This window comes from Canis lupus, chromosome 20 (genome assembly GCF_011100685.1).
Source record: "Canis lupus familiaris isolate Mischka breed German Shepherd chromosome 20, alternate assembly UU_Cfam_GSD_1.0, whole genome shotgun sequence".
NCBI lineage: Eukaryota > Metazoa > Chordata > Mammalia > Carnivora > Canidae > Canis > Canis lupus.
The window spans coordinates 44,142,784-44,164,217 of NC_049241.1; the positions used below are offsets into that span (position 1 = coordinate 44,142,784).

The 21,434-nt window shown below is 49.6% G+C and overlaps 1 protein-coding gene across 9 annotated transcripts in view; it reads right to left on the reverse strand.

Moving 5' to 3' along the window:
- Positions 1 to 4,302: 4,302 nt before the first annotated feature.
- The window catches only part of GATAD2A (GATA zinc finger domain containing 2A), a 116,709-nt gene continuing 99,577 nt past the window's right edge, over positions 4,303 to 21,434 (reverse strand). For 6 of the 9 annotated variants that reach the window (XM_038566738.1, XM_038566735.1, XM_038566737.1 and 3 more), the window contains 8 exons: positions 20,278 to 20,367; positions 19,335 to 19,466; positions 18,673 to 18,840; positions 16,521 to 16,800; positions 11,114 to 11,412; positions 10,368 to 10,442; positions 9,871 to 10,066; positions 4,303 to 7,820 (listed from right to left, as the gene is read on the reverse strand). In XM_038566738.1, the coding sequence (XP_038422666.1) occupies positions 7,690 to 7,820; positions 9,871 to 10,066; positions 10,368 to 10,442; positions 11,114 to 11,412; positions 16,521 to 16,800; positions 18,673 to 18,840; positions 19,335 to 19,466; positions 20,278 to 20,367 (1,371 nt within the window). In that variant the 3' untranslated portion in view covers positions 4,303 to 7,689. The remainder of the gene's footprint in view (positions 7,821 to 9,870; positions 10,067 to 10,367; positions 10,443 to 11,113; positions 11,413 to 16,520; positions 16,801 to 18,672; positions 18,841 to 19,334; positions 19,467 to 20,277; positions 20,368 to 21,434) is intronic. The other 3 variants (XM_038566732.1, XM_038566734.1, XM_038566733.1) reach the window with 3 other exon arrangements.

Sequence of the window (21,434 nt, forward strand, 5' to 3'; positions counted from 1 at the left end):
CCTGCCTCTAGCAGTGGCCCTTTTACCGAGCAGGGGTGGGAGGTCGTCCCCCGGGGAGGCAGGCGCGGCGCCCCGTTGTGGAGGAAAGCTTGTTAAGGTTCTTGGTCTAGGTCTCGAAAGGGAACTGGGTGGATTCAAAGCGGACTTTTGGGCTCTCCAGCCTCAGCCGACTTAAAGGGATTTTGGGGTCGGCCTAGGGTTGCGATGACCCTGGCAATGGAGATGCGGGGCTGGGGAGCAAGGCATTCTCCCTGTGTTTAAGGATGGAACAGCGTGGGGGCGGAGGGAGGGGCACCTGTCTTAACAGAAACCGGGCGTTTACAGGATGAGGAAATTGAGGCCCACACAAACACTTAACCAAGAACACATTTGGAATTTGACACTGGATATGGCTGGAGTGGGGGTGGGAGGTGATGGAAAGCTCTCCTTAGTAAGGGCCTTTCCTCAGTAAAGAAGTTGCCTTGAAGGGGAGAGGATCAAGGGTGGGGGCCTAAGCCTGCTGGGCAAGCTGGTTACTTCAGTCCTCTCTTCTTCATTCATGCATTCATTCATTCATGCCTACTGTGTGCCAAGCTCTGGGACTCAACAAAGAGGCTTGGATCCATCACTCCCCTCAGGAGGCAAGTGAAAAGTCAAGCAAAAATGAATGGTGTGGAAGGAAAAGAATTGTAACTTGTGCTAAATGCTGGGTGAGAGGAAGGGTGGGTGACCAAGGAACGACTGAAGCAGACATTATGAGCTGAACCCTGAAGGAATCAGCCGCTGGAAACAGCTAAGGAAAGTGTTCTGAGTGTTCCCAAGATACATTGGAGCTGGTGTGTTTGGGAAAGTCCTATGGCTGGAATGGAGAGGCAGGGCAAAGAGGTGGAGCAGTAAAAGTATATGTCTGGAGAGGAGAGCCCCCAGGGCCTGGGGGAGATTGGGGATTATTTTGTTGCAATGAGGTTAGGGGGTTTGGTGATGGCGGCTGTCTTTCATTCGGGTGCATGGAAGATGTCTCCCTAAACCCTAATCCTACCCGCCTCCGAACCCACAGTCCCTCAAGGAGGCTGGTCATCTTATGGGTCTGACCATTCCCTGCTCCTGCTCACTCACCCTTTGTGGTTCTCAGGTGCCCTGGTTAAATGCCAGCTCTTCCCTAACCCCCTTCAAATAGGCAGATGAGGAAACCGAGGCTAAGAGAGGGGAAGTGTCTTGTCTCCAGTCCTGGCTGGTTCACATCTGAGCTAAGAAAGAAAGAAACCCCAACCCCTCTGGTTTACACTAGGAGGGTGCCTCTTCTGGTCCCTTGGGTTCCACATCTGGAAAATGGAGGTGGGAACCTATTCTCCAGGTTGTAGGCAAGGGCTGTGGCCCATTGAAAGATCACACCCTGAGCCTTCTTGAGGCTCCCACTACACACAGAATGAAACCTACATTCTTACCCCTTTGCTCCGTGGTCCAGCCACACTGCCTACCTTGTCCTTGACCCGCCAGTTTTGTTTTTTTTTTTAAGATTTTATTTATTCATGAGAGACACAGGCAGAGGGAGAAGCAGGCTCCAAGAGGGAGCCCAATGTGGGACTCGATCCGGGGTCTCCAGGATCACGCCCTAGGCTGAAGGCAGGCGCCAAACCGCTGAGCCACCCAGGGATCCCCAACCCGTCAGGTTTGATCTCACCTCTGAGCCTTTGCACTGGCTGTTGCCTTTCCCTGCACCACTTTCCCACTTTTCTTCATTCCAGACTTGGCTTCAGCACATCTTCCCTGACACCTTTTTCCCTCCTTGGCTTTGTCACAAGGAATCCTAGTGCCTTGGGTATAGCATGTGCCTTTTTTTTTTTTTTTTGAAGATTGTATTTATTCATGACACACACACACACACAGAGAGAGAGAAAGAGAGAGGCAGAGACACAGGCAGAGGGAGAAGCAGGCTCCATGCAGGGAGCCTGACGTGGAACTCGATCCCGGGTTTCCAGGGTCACACCCTGGGCTGAAGGCAGCGCTAAACCGCTGGGCCACTGGGGCTGCCCCATGTGCCTTTTTCTATCCATAGATTAATCTGTGTGAGCAATGGGGTCTGGGTTTCCTCCTTCCTTTTTTTTTAATTTTTTAAATTTTGGGGGGGGGTTTCCTCCTTCCTTTTTTTTTTTAATTTTTATTTATGATAGTCACACACACACACACAGAGAGAGAGAGAGAGAGAGAGAGAGGCAGAGACACAGGCAGAGGGAGAAGCAGGCTCCACGCACCGGGAGCCCGACGTGGGATTCGATCCCGGGTCTCCAGGATCGCGCCCTGGGCCAAAGGCAGGCGCCAAACCACTGCGCCACCCAGGGATCCCATGCGCCACCCAGGGATCCCGGTTTCCTCCTTCCTTATGGCTACAGACCTGCAGCTCAGTTTGGAGGGGACAAGCATTAGAGACTGGGGCATGTGTTGGCTGGAGAAGCTGCTTGAGACTCACCCCTGTTGAAATCAGACGTGGGTCAGTAGAGGAGCCTGTGCCTAACCCAGTGAAAACTCACTTGAGGACTGAATTTGGAGCCCCTGAGAAAATGTCTGAAGAGTGCTTCTCAGCCTGTGTTGGGGCATGGGGCACCAATCAGATGTGTCACAGACCGGGAATGTTTGAGTTTATTTTTATTTATTTTTATTTTTTTAAAAGATTTTCTTTATTCATAGAGACACAGGCAGAGGGAGAAGCAGGCTCCATGCAGGGAGCCTGACGTGGGACTCCATTCCGGGTCTCCAGGATCACGCCCCAGGCTGCAAGTGGCACCAAACTGCTGCACTACCAGGGCTGCCCGAAGGTTTGGGTTTAATTTCTGTAATGACTTCTGTCAGGTCTGTGCCTTGCCCATGTGAAACCTAGCTAGATGTGGTGGTTGGAGAGGACCATCAACCCCCAGGCCAGAGTCAGGAATGTTTTAACAAAAAAGATGAGACTGCAAATAAAATAAAGATAAAAGCACCTAGGGAAACAGTTCATATTTTAGGCACATTAGAATTCACCAATGGGGGATCTCAGTGGTTTGGTGCCTGCCTTTGGCCCAGGGCGCGATCCTGGAGTCCCAGGATCGGGTCCCGCGTTGGGCTCCGGGCTTGAAGCCTGCTTCTCCCTCTGGCTGTGTCTCTGCCTCTCTATCATGAATGAATGAATGAATGAATGAATGAATGAATGAATGAATGAATGAATAAAAAGAATTCACCAATGATCAGGGTGTCTGGGTGCCACAGTTGAGCATAGAACTCGGCTCTGGCTCAGGTTGTGATTGCACGGTTGTGAGGTGAGCCTTGTATTGGGATCCATGCTCAGCGGAATCTGCTTGAGATTCCCTCTCCCCTTCTGCCTTTCCCCCCACTTACTTGTGTGTGTACTCTCTCCCCCCAAAATAAATACATTTAAAAAAATTTTGAGCAAGAGAATAAACACACAAGCAGGGGGAGGGGAAGAGGGAGAAGGAGAAGCAGACTCCTGGCTGAGCAGGGAGCCAGGTGTGAGGCTCCATCTCAGGACCCTGGAATCATGACCCGAGCCAAAGGCAGACACTCAACCAACTGAGCCACCCAGGTGCCCCTAAAATAAATCCTTTAAAAGATATTAGGGATCGCTGGCTGGCTCAGCGGTTTAGTGCCTGCCTTCAGCCCAGGGCGTGATCCTGGCGTCCCGGGATCGAGTCCCACATTGGGCTCCCTTCTTGGAGGCCTGCTTCTCCCTCTGCCTGTCTCTGCCCCATGTGTCTCTCATGAGTAAATAAAATCTTAAAAAAAAAAATTCCCCAGTGATCACAGGTCTCACTTTATGAATAACTTCTGAAACAGCATGTCAACATCTGAAAACAAATTTTCATCAGAAACTGTTCATTTCAGAGCCAGCAGGGTAGCTCCATCTGTGCTAGAATCCACATCTATAATATGTCCTGTAGCAGACATCCAATGCAGATGCCAAGCCTGAAAAGTAGCCCAGAAAAATCTACCACTCTGAGGTGGAGGCTGGAAGGGGCTAAGAGCCAGTGGATGGGTAAAACCCACTGGATTCTCACCTCACTTCCTCTGGCTGTGAATAAGTAGGCCACAAAGCCACAGGTTCTGAAGCCAGAGGCTGAGAAGCAAAGCCACAGCACCCAGTTTGGGGAGGTAATCCACTCACTTTAGAAGGGAAGTCCAAAAGAAGCCTAAGAAACAGATGTCTCATTGTTTCTCCATTAACAAGGGGTCACCCTGCTACACCTTACACAGTCTCCAAGCTGTCCCAGTGCTGGGACAAAAATAATGCAGGAAAACCAGGGCCGAGGGGACAAAAGAAAAATACAGCCAATACATTGTCCATTTCTTTATTTTCCGTCATATTCTAAAACTTCCTCATGACACAAGTATAGCCATTGATTCCAGCCTGTTTATTGGAACTTCTATTCCGGTTTGGTGGTCAACCTTTTACATTATCAAAGATTTAGAGTCACAATAAATACAAGTGACAACCGCCCCACCCACCCATTTCCCCAAGCCCCCACCTTCCAAATACCCTGCACTAGTGTAACTATTACACTTTCATTGTTAAGGATTATAAAACTTCAGCTGTCCTTAAAAAAAAAAAGCTCAGTCCAAGTTCTTTAGGCAACCATCATATGCAGCATAACTCGGCATCAAAAACCCTATGGTGGAGCAGCAATGACAGATAGTCTTTTCTATGATTTACACCCCTGTGATGAGTGTTTATATACAAAACTCCTCACCATGTCTCTGTCCACAGGAAAATGAGGACTTGTGGTACACAGGAGCCACAACACACAGCAGGGCTGTACTCAGTTGTTTTATTCCCTCTGCACTGGGGCCAAGTTTTGCTTCATGAAGGTCTTGGGGTACAGACAGGACCAGAGGCTACCCCTGGGAGAAGGGCAACTGTTGGCCTTATGAAACGTGTGGGTTCCAACACCACAGCTGGGACACTGGGGATCCAGTGACATGGGCTGGATGGCCAGAGAGCACTGGGTGGCTCCAAGTGGACACATATATGTGTGTGTGCACATGCATGGCCATTTCAAACATACAACCCTTCACCCTTGAGTGGCTAGCATCTGAAACAGTTTCCAGTTGCCATTAAGAGTTCATGTCACAGGTAACTCGGGACCATTATCATCATTTGGGACTGGGAGTTCCCACATTCTCACTGCTCCTACAAACCAGGTCCTTTTAGTCCTGAGGCTCCTGGGGTGGGGGGGAGGGGAGACCAGGACCCGGGCACTGTGGCCAATTTTGAGACAGCCTTTGCTGTTGGGAGAACACTCTTCATGTTACTATCCTTTCCTAGTATGTCGAAACCCCACATGCAGAGAGGTATTTGATATGCCTTTCCTGTAACATTATAAACCTCATCAAAAAACTACTCATTTGGGGCTTATCAGAAGTTATACTGCAAAGGTGGAAATAAAAGAAAAAAATGGGGGGGGGAGTTTTGATACAGTAGAAATTAACAAAAGATTAAGGCATCTCACGTTCTTGTCCCCTTAAAAAAAAAAAAGTTACATGTCACAGTAAGGGGCCCCTGGTGGGATTATTCTTAGGGACCCTGGGCTGGAGGAGGCAGAGCTAGGGCCAGTAGCCCCATCCTCCACCCGTGGCGGTCGGGTTTGTACTGAATTCATGAGGCCCACTTAAAAGCTCAGAGGCCAGTAGAAGTCCAGCCAGGCAAGGTGAGTAAAGGTGGTTCCTGAGCACAGTGATGAGCGAGGTTTTAAAGGGCTGAGGTTAAGAGCCAACCTGTGTAGCCCAGTTCAGCTCGGGCCTATGAGTCACAGACCCATTCAACCCCAGCTGGGGCACAACAATCCTGGCACACCCCTCCAGTGCAGAGGTGACTCTCGCCTGGACACCTGATCCCGAGTTACTGCATAGAACTGAGGTCTGTTTGCCCGTGGGAGAGGCCAGCCCTGGTGCTCCTTCTTGAAGGATTTGGAAAATCTGGCCCATGTCATTGAACAGAGAGGGCTAACAGCTCAGGGTAGTATAAGACAAGTATTTATTTGCCAGGCACACAGAAAAATGTGAGAAATAGAAATGCTTGCATACTCTTTTGATTTTTTGGGGTAAAAACACCCTCCATGTCAATTTCCCTCCTTTCCCCCAAATCCCTGGATCTTGGAATGAAAACCACCCTTACCCGCCCTCCCCTCTTTCAGCCCAAGTTATGCACTCGAAATAAAAATCAGTGAGAGATATAGGGTTTTACACAACAAAAAATTAGCATGTTGCAAAACTAGGTCTTCTACCGCGGGTCAAAATGTTGCTAAACATGGATATTCACACAACATGAGAGAGGGGGTTAAATGAGCCTTTATTAGAATGTTGTAGCAGTGTGTTTTGAAGAAGGCGGCCCTACAAAATAAGGATTTTAAATTAAGTCCCTAACTGCACGGATAGGAAAACTAGGGCTGGGGCTGAAGTGGGGAGCAGCGTACCCCATCTCCACGTCGATAAACATGTGTGCATACACACAAGGCGCCCTCGCACCTGCACGGAGACGGCCCCTGCACAGCACACTCACGACAGCTTCTGCCTATCCTCCTGGAAACCGAATTTTAAGGAGTGGGAAAAACCAAAATGAAACACAACTAAGAGCAGACCTGATCCTTTGTAAGACATTTCTGTAGACTTGAAAGAGGGTTTAAAAAAAAAAAAAAAGTCTGAAGGCAAACCCTGGCAGCATGGCTCTGTTTTAAGGGAAGGTTCTATACTAGATCCAAACGGAAACCCTGAAGTCTTGGAGGGGCAGGGGCACATCCCCACCAGACACACCTGACAGGAGCATAGGCCAGGGCAGCTTAGGATGTTGTCCATCAAAATAAGTAGGAAAAGAAAAGGAAAAATTTAATAAAATAAAACCACAACAACAAAAAAACACAATTGCCCGCCCCTCCAACTTCCCACTCAGGCTCTGGATGTTGCTGTCAATTCTTTCCTCCCTCCTCCACTGGCGGTGTGCAGCTTCTGGGATCCCAGGCTCTCTGGCTGGGGTCTGGGTTGCAGTTTGTTCTTCTGCTAAGTGTGGGACGTCCGGGGTCTCCGGGATGAGCAGCAGCAGAGGCCTTCCGCTAGAGCGAGGGCTGGGCGGTCAGTGGCCCACCCTCTGGGGTGTGGGGGCCGTGCTCGGCAGGGACCCCTGGGTCTGCACGGTTTACTTTAAACTCCGTCATCATGAGGTGATTAAAAAAAAAATCTGTCAACCTAAAGATTGCCATGAAGGAAGGCAGTCAAAGATTGGGAGGCTAAGATGGGGAAAAGCAAAAACAAAACAGAACGCTCCGCTCGACTTCAGAAGCCCCGGGCGCCGGTCTTGCCGAGCGTGTCACAGTGTCCAGGGTGAGCCGTCCGTGCACCCTGCCGGGGGGCGGGAAAAGAGGGCTGAAAGGAAGGGCCGGAAGCAGAACCAGCCCCCGAGGTCCACTTTTCTGCTGGTGTTGGGCAAACTAAAGGCAAAGAAAGGAAAAAAGCCCAAGGGAAAGGTCCCTCAGTGATATTCCTCGTCCACCTGTGAAGCAGCCCCTCAGCTGCGACGAGACTTTGCAGCCAAGAATGGAGCCCTTGCTTCTGCAGCGCAGTTGGCGCTCGCTCACTCATTTTCTCAGGGAGCATGAGGTCTTCCCGAGTGGAGGGTGGCAGGGCCAGGTGGGAGGGAGGAGGGAGCCTGTTCTCCACTGGGCACGGCTCGCACTATTTCCACGTGGCTGACTGGGGGATGGAGCGTGGCGGGATCATGTCCAGGAGGTACTCCCGCTGGCGGTCCACAGCTGAGGAGGTCTTGTGCACTGCCAAGCTCGGGCTGACAAACGCAAGGGCCCCACCTACAAAAGAACAGAGTGACAGAATTTTTCATGGTCTGGTAATACTCTCTCATGAAAACATTTTTTATTTTTATTTATTTTTTAATTTTTATTTATGTATGATAGTCACAGAGAGAGAGAGAGAGAAGCAGAGACAGGCAGAGGGAGAAGCAGGCTCCATGCAGGGAGCCCGACGAGGGATTCGATCCCAGGTCTCCAGGATCGCGCCCTGGGCCAAAGGCAGGCACTAAACCGCTGCGCCACCCAGGGATCCCTCTCATGAAAATATTAAGAAGGACACGGGATGGTGAACAGAGCATGATGCTTCTGCAGTGCACTGAGGTACACACAAATGACACACCAGTGGAGAGGCAGAATGGGGGAAAAGCCCCAAAGTACAGCATCTGTTCTCCTGGAGTGGAAACACCATTCTTTTTTTGTATTCTCTAAATTTCCCCAATGAATAAGCATCTTTTTTACAACTAGAAAATGAGCAAATGACTCCCCAGTTCCAACACACATAGGTTTTTGGCTGGCCTGGGGGTAAGGACTGCTCCGTCCCCTACCCTTATCACTGTGTTACCTCAAAGGTATTTTGGGTGAAGATTACTACATTTTGTGGAACAAGTGTTCTGAGGTCAAATGCAAAAGGGAAACCTCTCTACATACTAAAAGGAAACCTGACTGGGTCCTGCCCAGAAACCAAGGGTAATTAGGAGTGCTGCTAGACTAGAATTCTTTTGCGAAATGTTGCTTTTAAGCTATTACACATTTACCTCTAGTCCTACTATGGAATATAGCAACTATTTATTCCTTCATAGTCCCTTTCAAATATCAAACACACGGTCTTTAGACGGGTGCTACCACTGTGTATACATGTACACACCTTTATCTGATTTCATATACTTCAAAATTTCCCACAAAAGGAACTTTCATACAGCTGTGAGTTCTTAGCTGCAACTTTAACATGCTGTACAAAATCCTCTCTGCCTGCTTATGTTTACAGATGCTCTCTAGGCTGCTCAGATTCTTCTGCAACCAGACAAACGTCCTCCCTTTCCTGAGCTTCACTCTTGGCCACATTTCTAACTCTATGGTCAGCTGCACACACAGAAGACTCCTGTGTTGTGTTTGCACAGCCAGCCTGGCTTTCCCAGTTCTGCCTAGGGAGAGGACTCTCAATGTCATCACCTCCTTTTCCTACAGGGATACAGCAAACTTGAGCAGGGGTGTGGAGGGGTCCTGACTCCCACAGTGAAAAGTACTCACCTGTCTCCTTCTCTCAGCCCTTTGCTGCCTACCTTTCATTTTCCTGGTTTTGATGGAAACAAATATTTGTCATCTTAATGCCAGGGCATAAATAATAAAAACCAGGGAAAGTGGTATGGGGGATGATGGGGTTGTGGCAGAATAGGATCCTGAGGGATGTATCCCCCTCCCTCGAGTTGTTCCTCAAATGTGTTTTTTTTTTTTTTTCCCCTCAGAATCCTCTGCCACCCACCTTAAAGTCCTAGCCCAGGTATCTTCCACCTACCCTCCTCCTCATGTTGTTCTAGTTTACACTTTGCACCTGACCTGTCCAAGTCAGAGGGTGGGAAGAGTGTCCCACAAAGCAGGGAATGAAGAACATTATCTGGCTGAACAAGAAATGAAATTAGTGCATCAGAATAGTTCTAACATAACAGCAAAAACAGGCATTTGCTATGGCTGAAAGGAGTGGGAGGGGTGCCAGAATTGGCAAGAAAGAGGTCTGTGTTTGACAGGTGTCCACTGGATGGTGTGTGTGTGTAGGGAGGGGGGGAGACAGACAGACAGACACTACCTGAACTGAGTTTGCCCAGCATTTTGAGTCAAGAGCAATTATTATCTACCCAGGGCTACCCCTTGTTTGGGGCATCCTATTTAATGAACAGAGATTAAGCTGAAGAGTTAAGTAGCTGCTCTCAGGGCTCAGGTCTAGGATTTCAGAGCTCTTTGCACCATTTCTGTTCACACCGCATTGTGTGCATGTCTTAGATAAAAAGAAGGGATGGACTTCACCGTGACAAGGTGCCCTATGGGGGCAGCCCACCTGTACTCAGGGGTGCCTTCTTCCAGTTGGTGGCGGTATTGCCCTTGCCGGTGCTCACAGCTCTTTCGGAATGTCTGCCGGTCCTGGTGACAAGGGCTGTGGCTGAGGCTGCATTTTGCAGTTTGGGTGACTGGCTGAACGTGTGCAGGACGCCACGGGGCGTTGTGGCCGAACCCCGGGACAGCTGGCTGGAGGCCTACAGTGGAGAGACGGTTTGATGGCTCATGTGGGTAAGGGTGACAGAGGGCGAGACGCTCAGCGCAGCCTCTCCGTGCTCTGGCCGACCTCTTCCCACCCACACAGGGTCCCTAAAGTCCAAAATCAGGAGACCAGGTAAGTTACACCGAGGGGGGAGGGGAAGGAGGGAGGGAGAGAGAGAGAGAGAGAGACAGACAGACACAGGCAGCGTGACAGTCGGCGACTGACGTGGTCACGGTCTGGGGCGTGAGGGCTGGTTGGTGGTGCGGTGCAGGGGCTCCCAGCACCGCAGTTCTGACCTGTAGCACAGCCCCGTTACTCCAGTCGCGGGCCTCTCCTGAGCGGAACGCCAACTTACGCCGGGGTTTTATGACCTACACAAATGGGGGGTTGAAATCGAGGTCAGCACCATCCACAGACGGCCTAGGATGACCTAGAGTGACCAAAGGGCAGCAGCTGTGGCCACATGAGGCCCAGTCCCCACGGGACAAGCCGTTTCCTGAGGGCAGCACAGCCACCCACTACATAAAGATCTTGAGAAGATGTGCTTATTAGTGAATTACAAATGACTTCCGAGGACACAAAAAATTGCCAACGGGGTGCTTTGGGTCTATAGGGGGTGGGAAAGCAAAGCATTAAAAAAAAAAAAAGCAGCCAAAAGAACTTGATTTCAAACTTGCTTCTCTCCTTAATTTAGCTAGAACATTTCTTCCAAATGCCCCTTTTGCATCTCAATGTGGCTTTCAGAAAAAGTCCTTTTAGACAAGAAGTACTTGTCAGCCGGAACACTGCAAGTGAAAGCTATAAAATCTAAAGAAACTGCAAATTAGTATTTTCACCACCAAAGGCCACCATTAAATGCAATTTAGACACACAGTTAACAACCAGGCAGATGACTGCCCAGCGTGGGACAGAACATCAGAACATCTTGCTTGCTACCAACAACTCCCTGCTAAGGGAACAAGGCCTCTCCTAGAAGGTGAAGCTGCCCAGCCCAGGTTACTGGGCCACAGGGCCGCAGCTTTGGTTCTCCACGGACTCTCACCTGCTTTAGTGCGGGGTGTGGGGCAGTAGCAGGCTCAGCCTTGGCCTGTGCGGGGGCGGCACCCTGTTGCAGGAGGCGCTGCTCAATCTCCTGCTCCTGCTGCAGAGCCTTCACAAAAGCAGCCTTCAGCCGGCTTGTGTGCTCTACCTTCAGTGCCTTCTTCTGGTTGGATGCCATGCAGTTCTCGCACATGATGGCGCCACCCTTCTCCTCCCGCCAGCGGCACGTGAAGTCCGTCTTGCACTGCGCACACATGTAGGGCTCCCGGGACAGAACAGTAGCGGCTGAGATCCTGCCTGCTGCAGAGAAGGATAGGTGGGCTCATGTTAGAGGAACAAGATGTCAGGGTCAGAGCCCCTACCATCCCAGGGCAGGATGAGAACGCACAACAGATTTGGAGCACTGTTCTGGACTCTGTAGCCCAGCTGGCATCAGGCAGCCAAATCCTAAGACACTGTTTGGCACACATGTATTGGGCGCCAACTGTGTGTGGGCACTAGGCCACCCTTGGGCTTTGAGGAAGGTTTGCTGATAGAAGGGAAGTAAAGCTTTGGAAAAACACCATGGATTAGCATTGGTACCAGCTCTCAAGAACATGAGTGCTCTCTAGGGGCACCTTGGTGGCTTGGTTGGCTAAGCGTCGGCCTTCGGCTCAGGTCATAATCCCACGATCTTCGGATAGAGCCCCAAGGTTGGGTTCCCCACTCATAGCAGAGGAGTCTGCTTCTCCCTCTCCCCCACCCCTGGCTGCTTGTGCGCACTCCCATGCACGCTCATTCTCTCAAAAACAAACAAAACAGTAGTGCTCTCAGATTGGCTCCTCCCAATTGACTTTCCCACCCTCCCACACCTTCAGGTCCTTGTCTTGCTGTGATAGGCATCCTGTCTAGTGGGCAAGTCAACTAAGGATCGATCGATCATCCAGCAAGTGCTCATGCTGACAAGTGACATATGCAGTGTCTTGTGCATTCAAAGGTGTTCAATCCTCCCAGTAACGCTCTAACGGGGCACCCCAACCCATTGTTCTGAGGAGGAAACCAAGGCTGGGGAGATGAAATGACATGTAGAGTCACAAGCCAGTCAGTGGCAGGGCCAGGACTCACACTTGCCCAGGTGAGGGCAAACAACTGCTCTGGGTTGCTGGCAGAGAGATGGGAACATTGCATCTCCTCGGTTGGCCTAGGAAGGGTGACTGGAGAAACCAAGTAAGCTGCATGCTCAGGCATGAGTCCAGTATTTTTTTCGTCACTGAAAGTGAAGTAAAAAGGGGGGGGGGAAGGCGGGGGGGGGGGGGCGTGTTCCTGGGTGGCTCAGTTGGTTAAACATCCGACTTGATTTCGGTTCAGGTCACAATTTTGAGGTCGTCAGATTGAGCCTTATGTTGGGCTCCACACCAACAAGTCTGCTTGTACCTCTTCCCACCTACCCTCTCCCTCTCTCTAAAATAAAGAAAATAAAATTGTAAGAGAATCACAGAAAGTAAAGTAAGGGTTACTTTTTTGCATTCTGTATCAGTCTTTTTTTGTGTCTAGTGTACTTAAGAGTTTAACGTCCTCCTAACATCAGAGACAATGCTGCCAGGGCACCCTTGGCCTCTCCCTCCCAGCCTTGGCCTGTCTGAGCCACCTCAGAATGCTGAGGGGCTTTGTAGAATCAGTCAGAGGGAGCCCCACAGAGCAGAGAGACCCCACAGAGCAGAAGAGACATCGCCGGTCCCAGCCACCTGGGGTCCATCTCAGACCCCCAGCTCTAGGCCCTCACTTGTAGGTAGCATGCTCTGACAAAAGAGAGAACATCACCTTCCAAATGTCCAACCCTAGAGGACACAATACCTTTCTAGGCAGCTATGGTGGGCATGACCAACATCAGAATGGAGACACTGATAAGAGACTGCACTTAACTACCCAGCCTGGGGCTCTGAGAGGTATCAGGGACACTTTTTTAAAATTAAAAAAAAAAAAAAAATTATGAGAGAGAGAGACAGAGAGAGGCAGGCAGACACACAGGCAGACAGAGAAGCAGGCTCCATGCAGGGAGCCCGACGCGGGACTCTATTCTGGGTCTCCAGGATCACGCCCTGGGCTGAAGGCGGCGCTAAACTGCTGAGGCACCGGGGCTGCCCATCAGGGGACACTTCAAATGGGGCTCAGAGCTTCCTCCCGCAGTAGGTTCTGTTTTATTTTATTTTTTATTTTTTTAGTAGGTCCTGTTTTAGACAATACAAGAGGGATACTGACCCACGGTGAGAGAACAAGTAGAGACAGGCTAATCTGGGAGAGTAGATGCCCAGGGCACACAGGTATAGATAGGTGGGCAAGGTTTTGTATTAGTTTGTTTTTTTTTTTTTTTTTTTTGGGGGGGGGGGTGAGGTGGGTGGGTTTGCATTTATTCTATGCAGAATTTACTCCCGGGCCGTAGGTTTTGGTTTCTTCAGTTTCTTCTGGGATATCTTTTTCTTCTGTGCAACCTCCTCTTCTGGTTTAGGAACAATCTGCTCTTTTTCAGTAAGAATCATCTCGATGTGGCAAGGAGAGCTCATGTATGGGTTAATGTGGCCATGAGCCCTCTAAGTTCTAGGTCATATCTTGGGGGCTTTGTTCACCTAGATGTGCTCAATGACCAGAGAATCTACATTTAAACCCTTAAGTTCAGCATTACTCTCTGAATTTTTAAGCATGTACAGTAAAAATTCAGCACTCTTCTTGGGCGACTGACTCTGTGTCCAGCCCCACTGTTTGGCCGGTGCACACCTACCAACTCCACCATTGTAGCAACAGAATGGCACACACTGCTTCTGCAAAGTGACATCTTTCAGATACATGGTGGTGTTTTGGATATGCATACCCTTGATGGCCTGGGCAGTTTCATGCGTGTTCTTAAAGTGAACACGAAGATCTGAACCTCTCGATTTGCATGATTTTGTAGGGTTTTCTGGGTCCAGCAAGTAGCAAACCATTTTCGGAGGTCATCTCAGGCCGCTTGGGAAAGAGGATAGGTGGGCATTGTGTCCTGACTTGCCTCCCACCCATCCTGCACTGGCCTCATGGCAGCTCCTTTGCCAACATCACTCCATCATAAAGACACCAAAGGGATCCAGACACGTAAAAGTTCACATTTTTTCCCTGCTGGGCCTAGCTCTGGGGCCCCCTGACAAGTAGAAGCCATCATCCTCAATTTTACAAAGGACTATGTTGGCCCTTTGTGGCCTCCCACTCTCAGCCTGACTCGTGGTCAGTCCTTGATATGGCCTTGTGGTTGGGAAATAAATTTTAAGAGCAATGGGGTTTGGTGGATGTGGTACAGTAAGGAAGCTACAAGTTAATCAGAGGTGGCCAGATGGGCATCTGGTCCCCTAGGTCTGGTCCACACCCAGATTATGGAGGGCTCTACCTCTCAAGAGGCATTGGATATAACGCCCAAGGATATGATAGATCCTCTGTGATATACTGACTAAAGAGGGGAAGAGAGCACTCCCTCCAACATGCAAACACCAAGCAGGCACTGCAGGGACGACAGTTCCCTGTCACACACACCTACCTCTCTCCTTCCCTATGGAAGAGAAGCAAACAGACAGAAGGTGCTTTTCCTTTGTACAGGCCCCATTACTAATGCCCCCAACTCTGTGCTGGTAGAAGTAGCCCTCGGGAGGGGTCGGCATGTACCCGGGACAATTTAAGGTATGCAATCTGAAGCCTACCAGGCTTTCCCTTGCCCTGGACCAGTTCGGTTCCACCTCTACCTCAGCTCTGAGCATCTGCTGAGATCATGCATGGTGAGGATTCAGGCTGGCCACTCAATATCACCACAGACTCAATCTCAGAGCAGAAACATCTTCAAATCAGCATCTGGTGGAGGTGTCCCAAGGGCCAACCTGGCGTGCTTGCCTTTTTTTTTTTTTAAGGATTTTATTTATTTATTCATGAGAGACACATACACAGAGAAGCAGAGACCCAGGCAGAGGGAGAATCAGGACTCGATCCCAGGACCCCGGGATCATGACCCAAGCCAAAGGCAGATGCTCAACCATTGAGCCACCCAGGTGCCCCAACCTGGCTTTCCACTTCCATTTCCTTTTTTTTTTTTTTTTTTTTTTTAAAGATTTTATTTATTTATTCATGATAGTCACAGAGAGAGAGAGAGAGGGGCAGAGACACAGGCAGAGGGAGAAGCAGGCTCCATGCACTGGGAGCCCGACGTGGGATTCGATCCCGGGTCTCCAGGATCGCGCCCTGGGCCAAAGGCAGGCGCCAAACTGCTGCGCCACCCAGGGATCCCCTCCACTTCCATTTCCAATGTAGTTACTTACTTTTTTTTTTTTTAGATTTATTTTTATTTATTTATGACAGAGAGAGAAAGAGAGGGAGAGAGAGAGAGGCAGAGACACAGGCAAAGGGAGAAGCAGGCTCCATGCCAGAAGCCCAACGCGGAACTCGATCCCGGGACTCCAGGATCGCGCCATGGGCCAAAGGCAGGTGAGAAACCGCTGAGCCACCCAGGGATCCCCAGTTACTTACTTTTGATTACTATCCTATATATGCCTCTTTATCCATAAAACCTCCTAACATGCAAGTGGTGCTTTCCAAACTATTTCCAAGGAGGATAAAGTAAGTCTGGCACAGGCATGGGTATCCCTCTCCTACCTTCAGGGATCAGAGCACTCAAGGCTCTGGAAAGTTCTAGATGGAGAGACTTATCTGGAAGCAAAGCCTGTCAGTCTCCTGCAAACGTTCCCCCTCATCCCTCTCTGCCTGCCCCAACATCATAGAGTTGTTGGGGGGATGCTGCTCATCCCCCCCTTAGACCATGTGTGCAGGGCCTTAGGCTTTTCTAGGGCCCAGCTCTCAGTAGAGGTCCCAACAAGTGAAGAAAGCTGACTGTGATATGTTTAAGAAGTTATCTAAAGTAACAGATGGTAACTACACTTATTGTGGTGAACACTGAATAATGTATAAAATTGTTAAATCACTATATCATACACCTAAAACTAACGTAAAATTGTATGTCAACTACATTTCAATAGTAAGTATTTTTAAAAATGTATAAATTAATGGGGCACTAATGGGGTGGCTCAGTTGGTTGAGTGTGAACATAGGACTCTTGATTTCCGCTTAGGTTATGATCTCAAGATCGTGAGAATGAGCCCGCCTAAGGTCCCCCAACCCTGCTCTTTGTGCACGCACTATCAATCAATCAGTCAATAAATGTAAAAACTAGAAAACATAAGCAAAAAGTTAAGCCTCACAACAAGGAGGACTGATAACAAAAGGTTATCCATAAGATGCCCTGCCTCAGACAGCTTTCATTTCAGTACACAGTAGGCATTCTACCATGTGCTATGCATTGAAAATAACCTAAGTAATAGAAACTTCAGTGGCAAGACATGAAAATGGCCTCAAGGCCCACTCACCTTGGGTCTCTAGCAGGTTCTGCACCACTTCCTCCAGGCCGACCAGGTAGATGAATTCGTTGTTGGCAGCGCTGGGTAGGAAGTTCATCTCTGGGGCAGGGGGCTTGGGAGGGGGGATTTCAAGCAGCGTCTTCTCCAGCTGTTTGCGCAGTGCAAGCTTGGCAGCTGCCTGACGGCTGGCTGGAGAATCAGCAGAGGTGACCACAGAGGCCACGCTGGTGGGGGTGGAGTTGGCCTGAGCAGAGGTGGCTGTCGTCCCTTTCAGCGACGCTGGGGAAGGCTATTGGAAAATAACCACCTGGTCAGGGTCCTGGAGGCACCTGATCCCACAACCCAGGATGACACTCTTAGCTGCACTAATGAGTCTTTTGGGTAGTAACTCAGGGCTGCCCGACATCAGCAAGCCAACAGGCAAAACAGCATTAAACTCATCATCCTATGAGATGACCAATCTTGTAAACATATTTGTTGAGGTTTAGCTGATATCCATTTATAATCTGTATTCTGCTGTGTTTTGCCACATGAGGACACCCATGAAGCCATAACTACGACCAGGGCAGTGGGCACTCCTGCTCAGGCAACACAGCCACTGTTTGGTCACTATGGTCTGGCAGCCCTCCTCCTAGCATAGAGCTAGATGGCCTCCTCCACAGGGGTATGACAGTGGATCACTACAGCACTGCTGACATTTCCTTCATAAGCATCTTTATGTGTGGTTCTCTGGAGACTCTGACGTTTCACTTAGCTCATGTGTCCTCATTGGGGTTATAGGGGCTTTTGGACCAACCCCTGCCCCTTCCACCCTCTTGATCTTTGGTGCTCCCATACTACTTTCTCGTCTTCATTTGGATCCTAGTGAGCCAATGCTCCACTGTCTCCCTGCTCTAGTTCACCCAGCCCCCAACCCTGTCAAGTGCTCTCGCCAAAACCCAAAGCTGATCACACCAGTGCTCTTAGCTTATGTAGGGTTGAGGATCCTTCCTGAAAATCTAAGGAAAGCAGCATACACCACCTCCAGGAAAATACACACACCTAGTAACTTGCACACAACACATCACACACAGGACTCAGGGAGTCCAGTAGGTTTCCCAGGTCTCCACCCTCACAGAGAGTGTCCAGAGCTAAAGAAGCCTCCCAATACAGAGAACACCAGCCTTCACAGCACCCTGGCCTGGCCTAACTTTAGAGAAGGTAGGAATGCTGCTCAGAACCCTGCTGGTCGGGCTCTTATCTGAGGGAGGCAGACAAAGATCCATCAACCCAGAGGAGGAAGAGAAGCCAATATATCCATCAGCAAAAGCCCCTGAAGACCCAATCATTTTATCTGTCAATAAAGCTCTTGCTTCTGGCCTGCCCACTTACTCTGGTCCCATCTTCTTGGCTTTGCTGGCTGGGAACAGACCCACCCCATCTCAGAGGCTCTGCACAGAGGTGAAAGGACTTGTGGCTAAGAATAGATGTGCTGTGCTGTGAGGACATTTGCAGACACACTCCCCTCATGTGCTCATGCAGACAGGGAGGAGAGTGGGGAAGGCTCTGGAGCACTCCCATCCCAGTTATCTCCAGGTTCATCAGATGCTTTACCTGGTTTCATCCATCCCACAAAACATGCTGGGTCCCACACATACCACCTGATGCCTCCCCCCAACTCCTCAAGCTCATGTCTGCACCTCCCCCCCCCAACACCTATCTGCCTCTGCTAGACCATAGTTCTTAACACGGGACTCCAGTCCATGACTTTTATACTATATTAGGCCCAGAGAAACTCCAATCCAAACTCTCATGGAGCATTTAAGGCCTTGCCTGGTAGGGGATCCCTGGATGGCTCAGCAGTTTAGTGCTTGCCTTCAACCCAGGGTGTGATCCTGGAGTCCCGGGATCGAGCCCCACATGGGGCTCCCTGAATGGAGCCTGCTTCTTTCTCTGCCTGTGTCTCTGCCTCTCTCTCTCTGATGAATAAATAAAATCTTAAGGGGGAAAAAAAAAAAAAGCCCTGCCTGGCTGTAAGGAAGCAGGAAGGTCACACCATACCACTCTGGAGACCTGACTATGCCCCAGGAACAGGGGCCCTTGATATGTACGTGGGTGGGAGGAGGGGTAAGAAGGGCAGGTGCAAGGTACATGCCCAACTCTGACTCAGCACAGCACTCACCTGTGGGATGTTGACAAGCAGACTGGTATTGGGGACATTGGCGACGCGGATGAGGCCCTGTTGGATGATCCTCTGTCCCTGAATTTGCACACTGGGCACAGAGGCCCGGGGGGCCAAGAGGAGTGGTGGAGGCCCCGTGCTGGAATGTTGTCTGATGTTGTGGATTTGCTGTGGGGTGGGACAGGAAACAAGATGATGAGAGGGACGGGGCACCTGGGTGGCTCAGTTGGGTAATCCAATTCTTGATTTTGGCTCAGGGCTGTGAGATCAAGCCCTGCATTAGGCTTTGTGCTGGGTGTGGAGTCTGCTTGATTCTCTCTCCCATTCTCCATTTGCCCCCACCCCACCACTTGTGTGCTCATTCAAAAAAAAAGTTTCTCCCTTTTCTAAGGCTGAGTAATATCCCACTACATGGATACTCATCCCCCCCCACCACACACACTCTAAAAAAAATTAAAATAGATAGATGGATAGGTAGGTAGGTAGATAGATAGATAGATAGATAGATAGATAGATAGATAATGAGAGGAACAATGGATGGAGGGAAGGGTTGGGACCCATAGCCCCCAACCTGATGACCAGGAAGGGTTGTTCTCATGGGTAGCTGGTTGTTTGGAGTAGTTTGGACACTCTCTTACACTCTAAAAGCATACCCTGCTCACCTGAGCCCCCCTGACGAGTGGGGGCATGACGACCTGTGAGCTCGCCTGTGGCCCCAGCTTCGAGGATACCTGCTGTCCACCGCGGACCAGGGGTGGTGGGATGACACTGCCAGGCATTCTTGTTGAAGAAGTCTGTCAACAGCACCAAATCCCAGATTTTATATGTTTTTTTTTTTTTTTTTAACAAACAAGTTTGCTGTTTTATAAAAATAGACACTTGGGGACACCTGGGTGGCTCAGTGGTTGAGCATCTGCCTTTGGCTCAGGGCGTGATCCCGGGTCCCAGGATCAAGCCCTACGTTGGGCTCCCTGCATGGAGCCTACTTCTTCTGCCTGTGTCTTTGCCTCTCTATCTAGTTCATGATTAAATAAATAAAATGTTTTAAAAAAGTATATACTTGTTTAAAGGTGGGGTGGGCACTAAAATGTGTATCTATTCTAAGCACAAAAGAACAAGGAACATGGATTATGACAACAGCTGTGCAGACTGGGGTCATTCAAGAGTGAATTGTACCAACAAGGTAGCATATTTTCACCCACACAGCCCCTACAACAGCAGAAGTCCAGCTAACATGCTCTGGGTATCACTTGCTTGCTGGTCTGAGCTGGGAGCTCAGGCCTATTTGAGGGAAGATAGGCCCCTGTTCAAACCTTGGTCTTGTGTCTGGGAGTAGGATCTCTGCCTCTTTCACCCTGTGGGCAGGAGGTCCTGCTGGGTCCCATAACCTTGGGAGTGTTGAAATGAAAGGAACCTGATCTGCCCAAATCTTGGTTCTCTCTCCAGTTTTGCTTGGAGCTGTCATAGGAGGAGCCCTCTTGGCGCTGGCATGATTTGTTCATGATGTCAAAAGTGGCCTAACCAATCTAACCAGAAGGAATGGGCAGGCTTTCATAGGAACTGGATCAGGACTGCTCAGGAGCCTAATAAAGAGGGAATACTGACCTGAAGGGATGGCTTGCCAGAAGGAATGTTCTGGGTGCCCCGCACTAGTGGGGGAGGGGTGGTCACGGCACTCCCAGCAGAGCCTGTGGGCTGTAAGAGAGCAGGACACAAAAGATGAGGGGATCGTCAGCCCCACTCCCTCACACAAAATCCAGACGGACGATTGGTTTTCTTCCTCTTCCAAAGGCACCAAGCTCTAAGGTTCTGTTTCCAGCCTGCTAAATTCTGTAGCAGGAACTGACACGTTTGAAATGGACAGAGGAGAGATTTTCCAGCATCCTTTATCCCTGGGGATGTTTGACATCACTTTGTGGTTCAAGAGCAGGTTTTGCCTTCCAGGGGATGTGAAGGACTCGTGGTGATGGCTGAGGCAAAGGACCCCAGACCTGGACAGATTAATCCCAACCTTAGTGAGAAAATATCAAGTCCAGGTACTTCTTAAAGTAACATATTCCACTAGAGAAGGGACAGACTTGGTTCACTCCACTGAGTCTTCAACAATTGGAAAGCAAACAAGTAACAGGCAGGCTGTATCCACTGGGAGATTAAAAGATGCCAGGCCATGTCCACTTACTGACTGTGTTCTAGTGGAAGTTCAAGCAACCCCTAAGTGAGACCAGTGAGTATCTTCCTATCCTGTTCCCTTAAGGGGACATGTGTTCTATGTACTAGTGTCAGCTCTTACTGCCCAAGATACATTTACTTTCTGGTTTGCTGAGATAGTGGTTAAAGTAAATGGAAGGGTAGCTGAAAAAAAAAAACCCAAAAAACAAACTTGACCTTGGCCTACACAGTAACCTGCATTTAAAAGCAGCAAAAGGAGCCTAAGACACCAGGGGAGAGAGAGCAGAAGCCCCAGGACAGAGACTCTGGGGCCTGGGCAACATTGTGGCATGCCTCTGTAGCATTAGAAAATCTGTCCACAAAACCATTGTAGCCCCTGATGGCCAGCATGGCCACCCACAGGGTAGGAGAGGCCGCTCTGTAAATGGGTTTAGGAAAGAGCTCTTAACCCAGGACTTCCAGCGGCTTCTAAGACATCTGTTCTCTGTTTTCTTGATGTCTGTAATCTACAAGAAATTTTATATACTCAGATCGAGAATATTCTAAATCGAAACGTACTGTAATATCCTCTTATTCAAACTCCCTTTTCACTA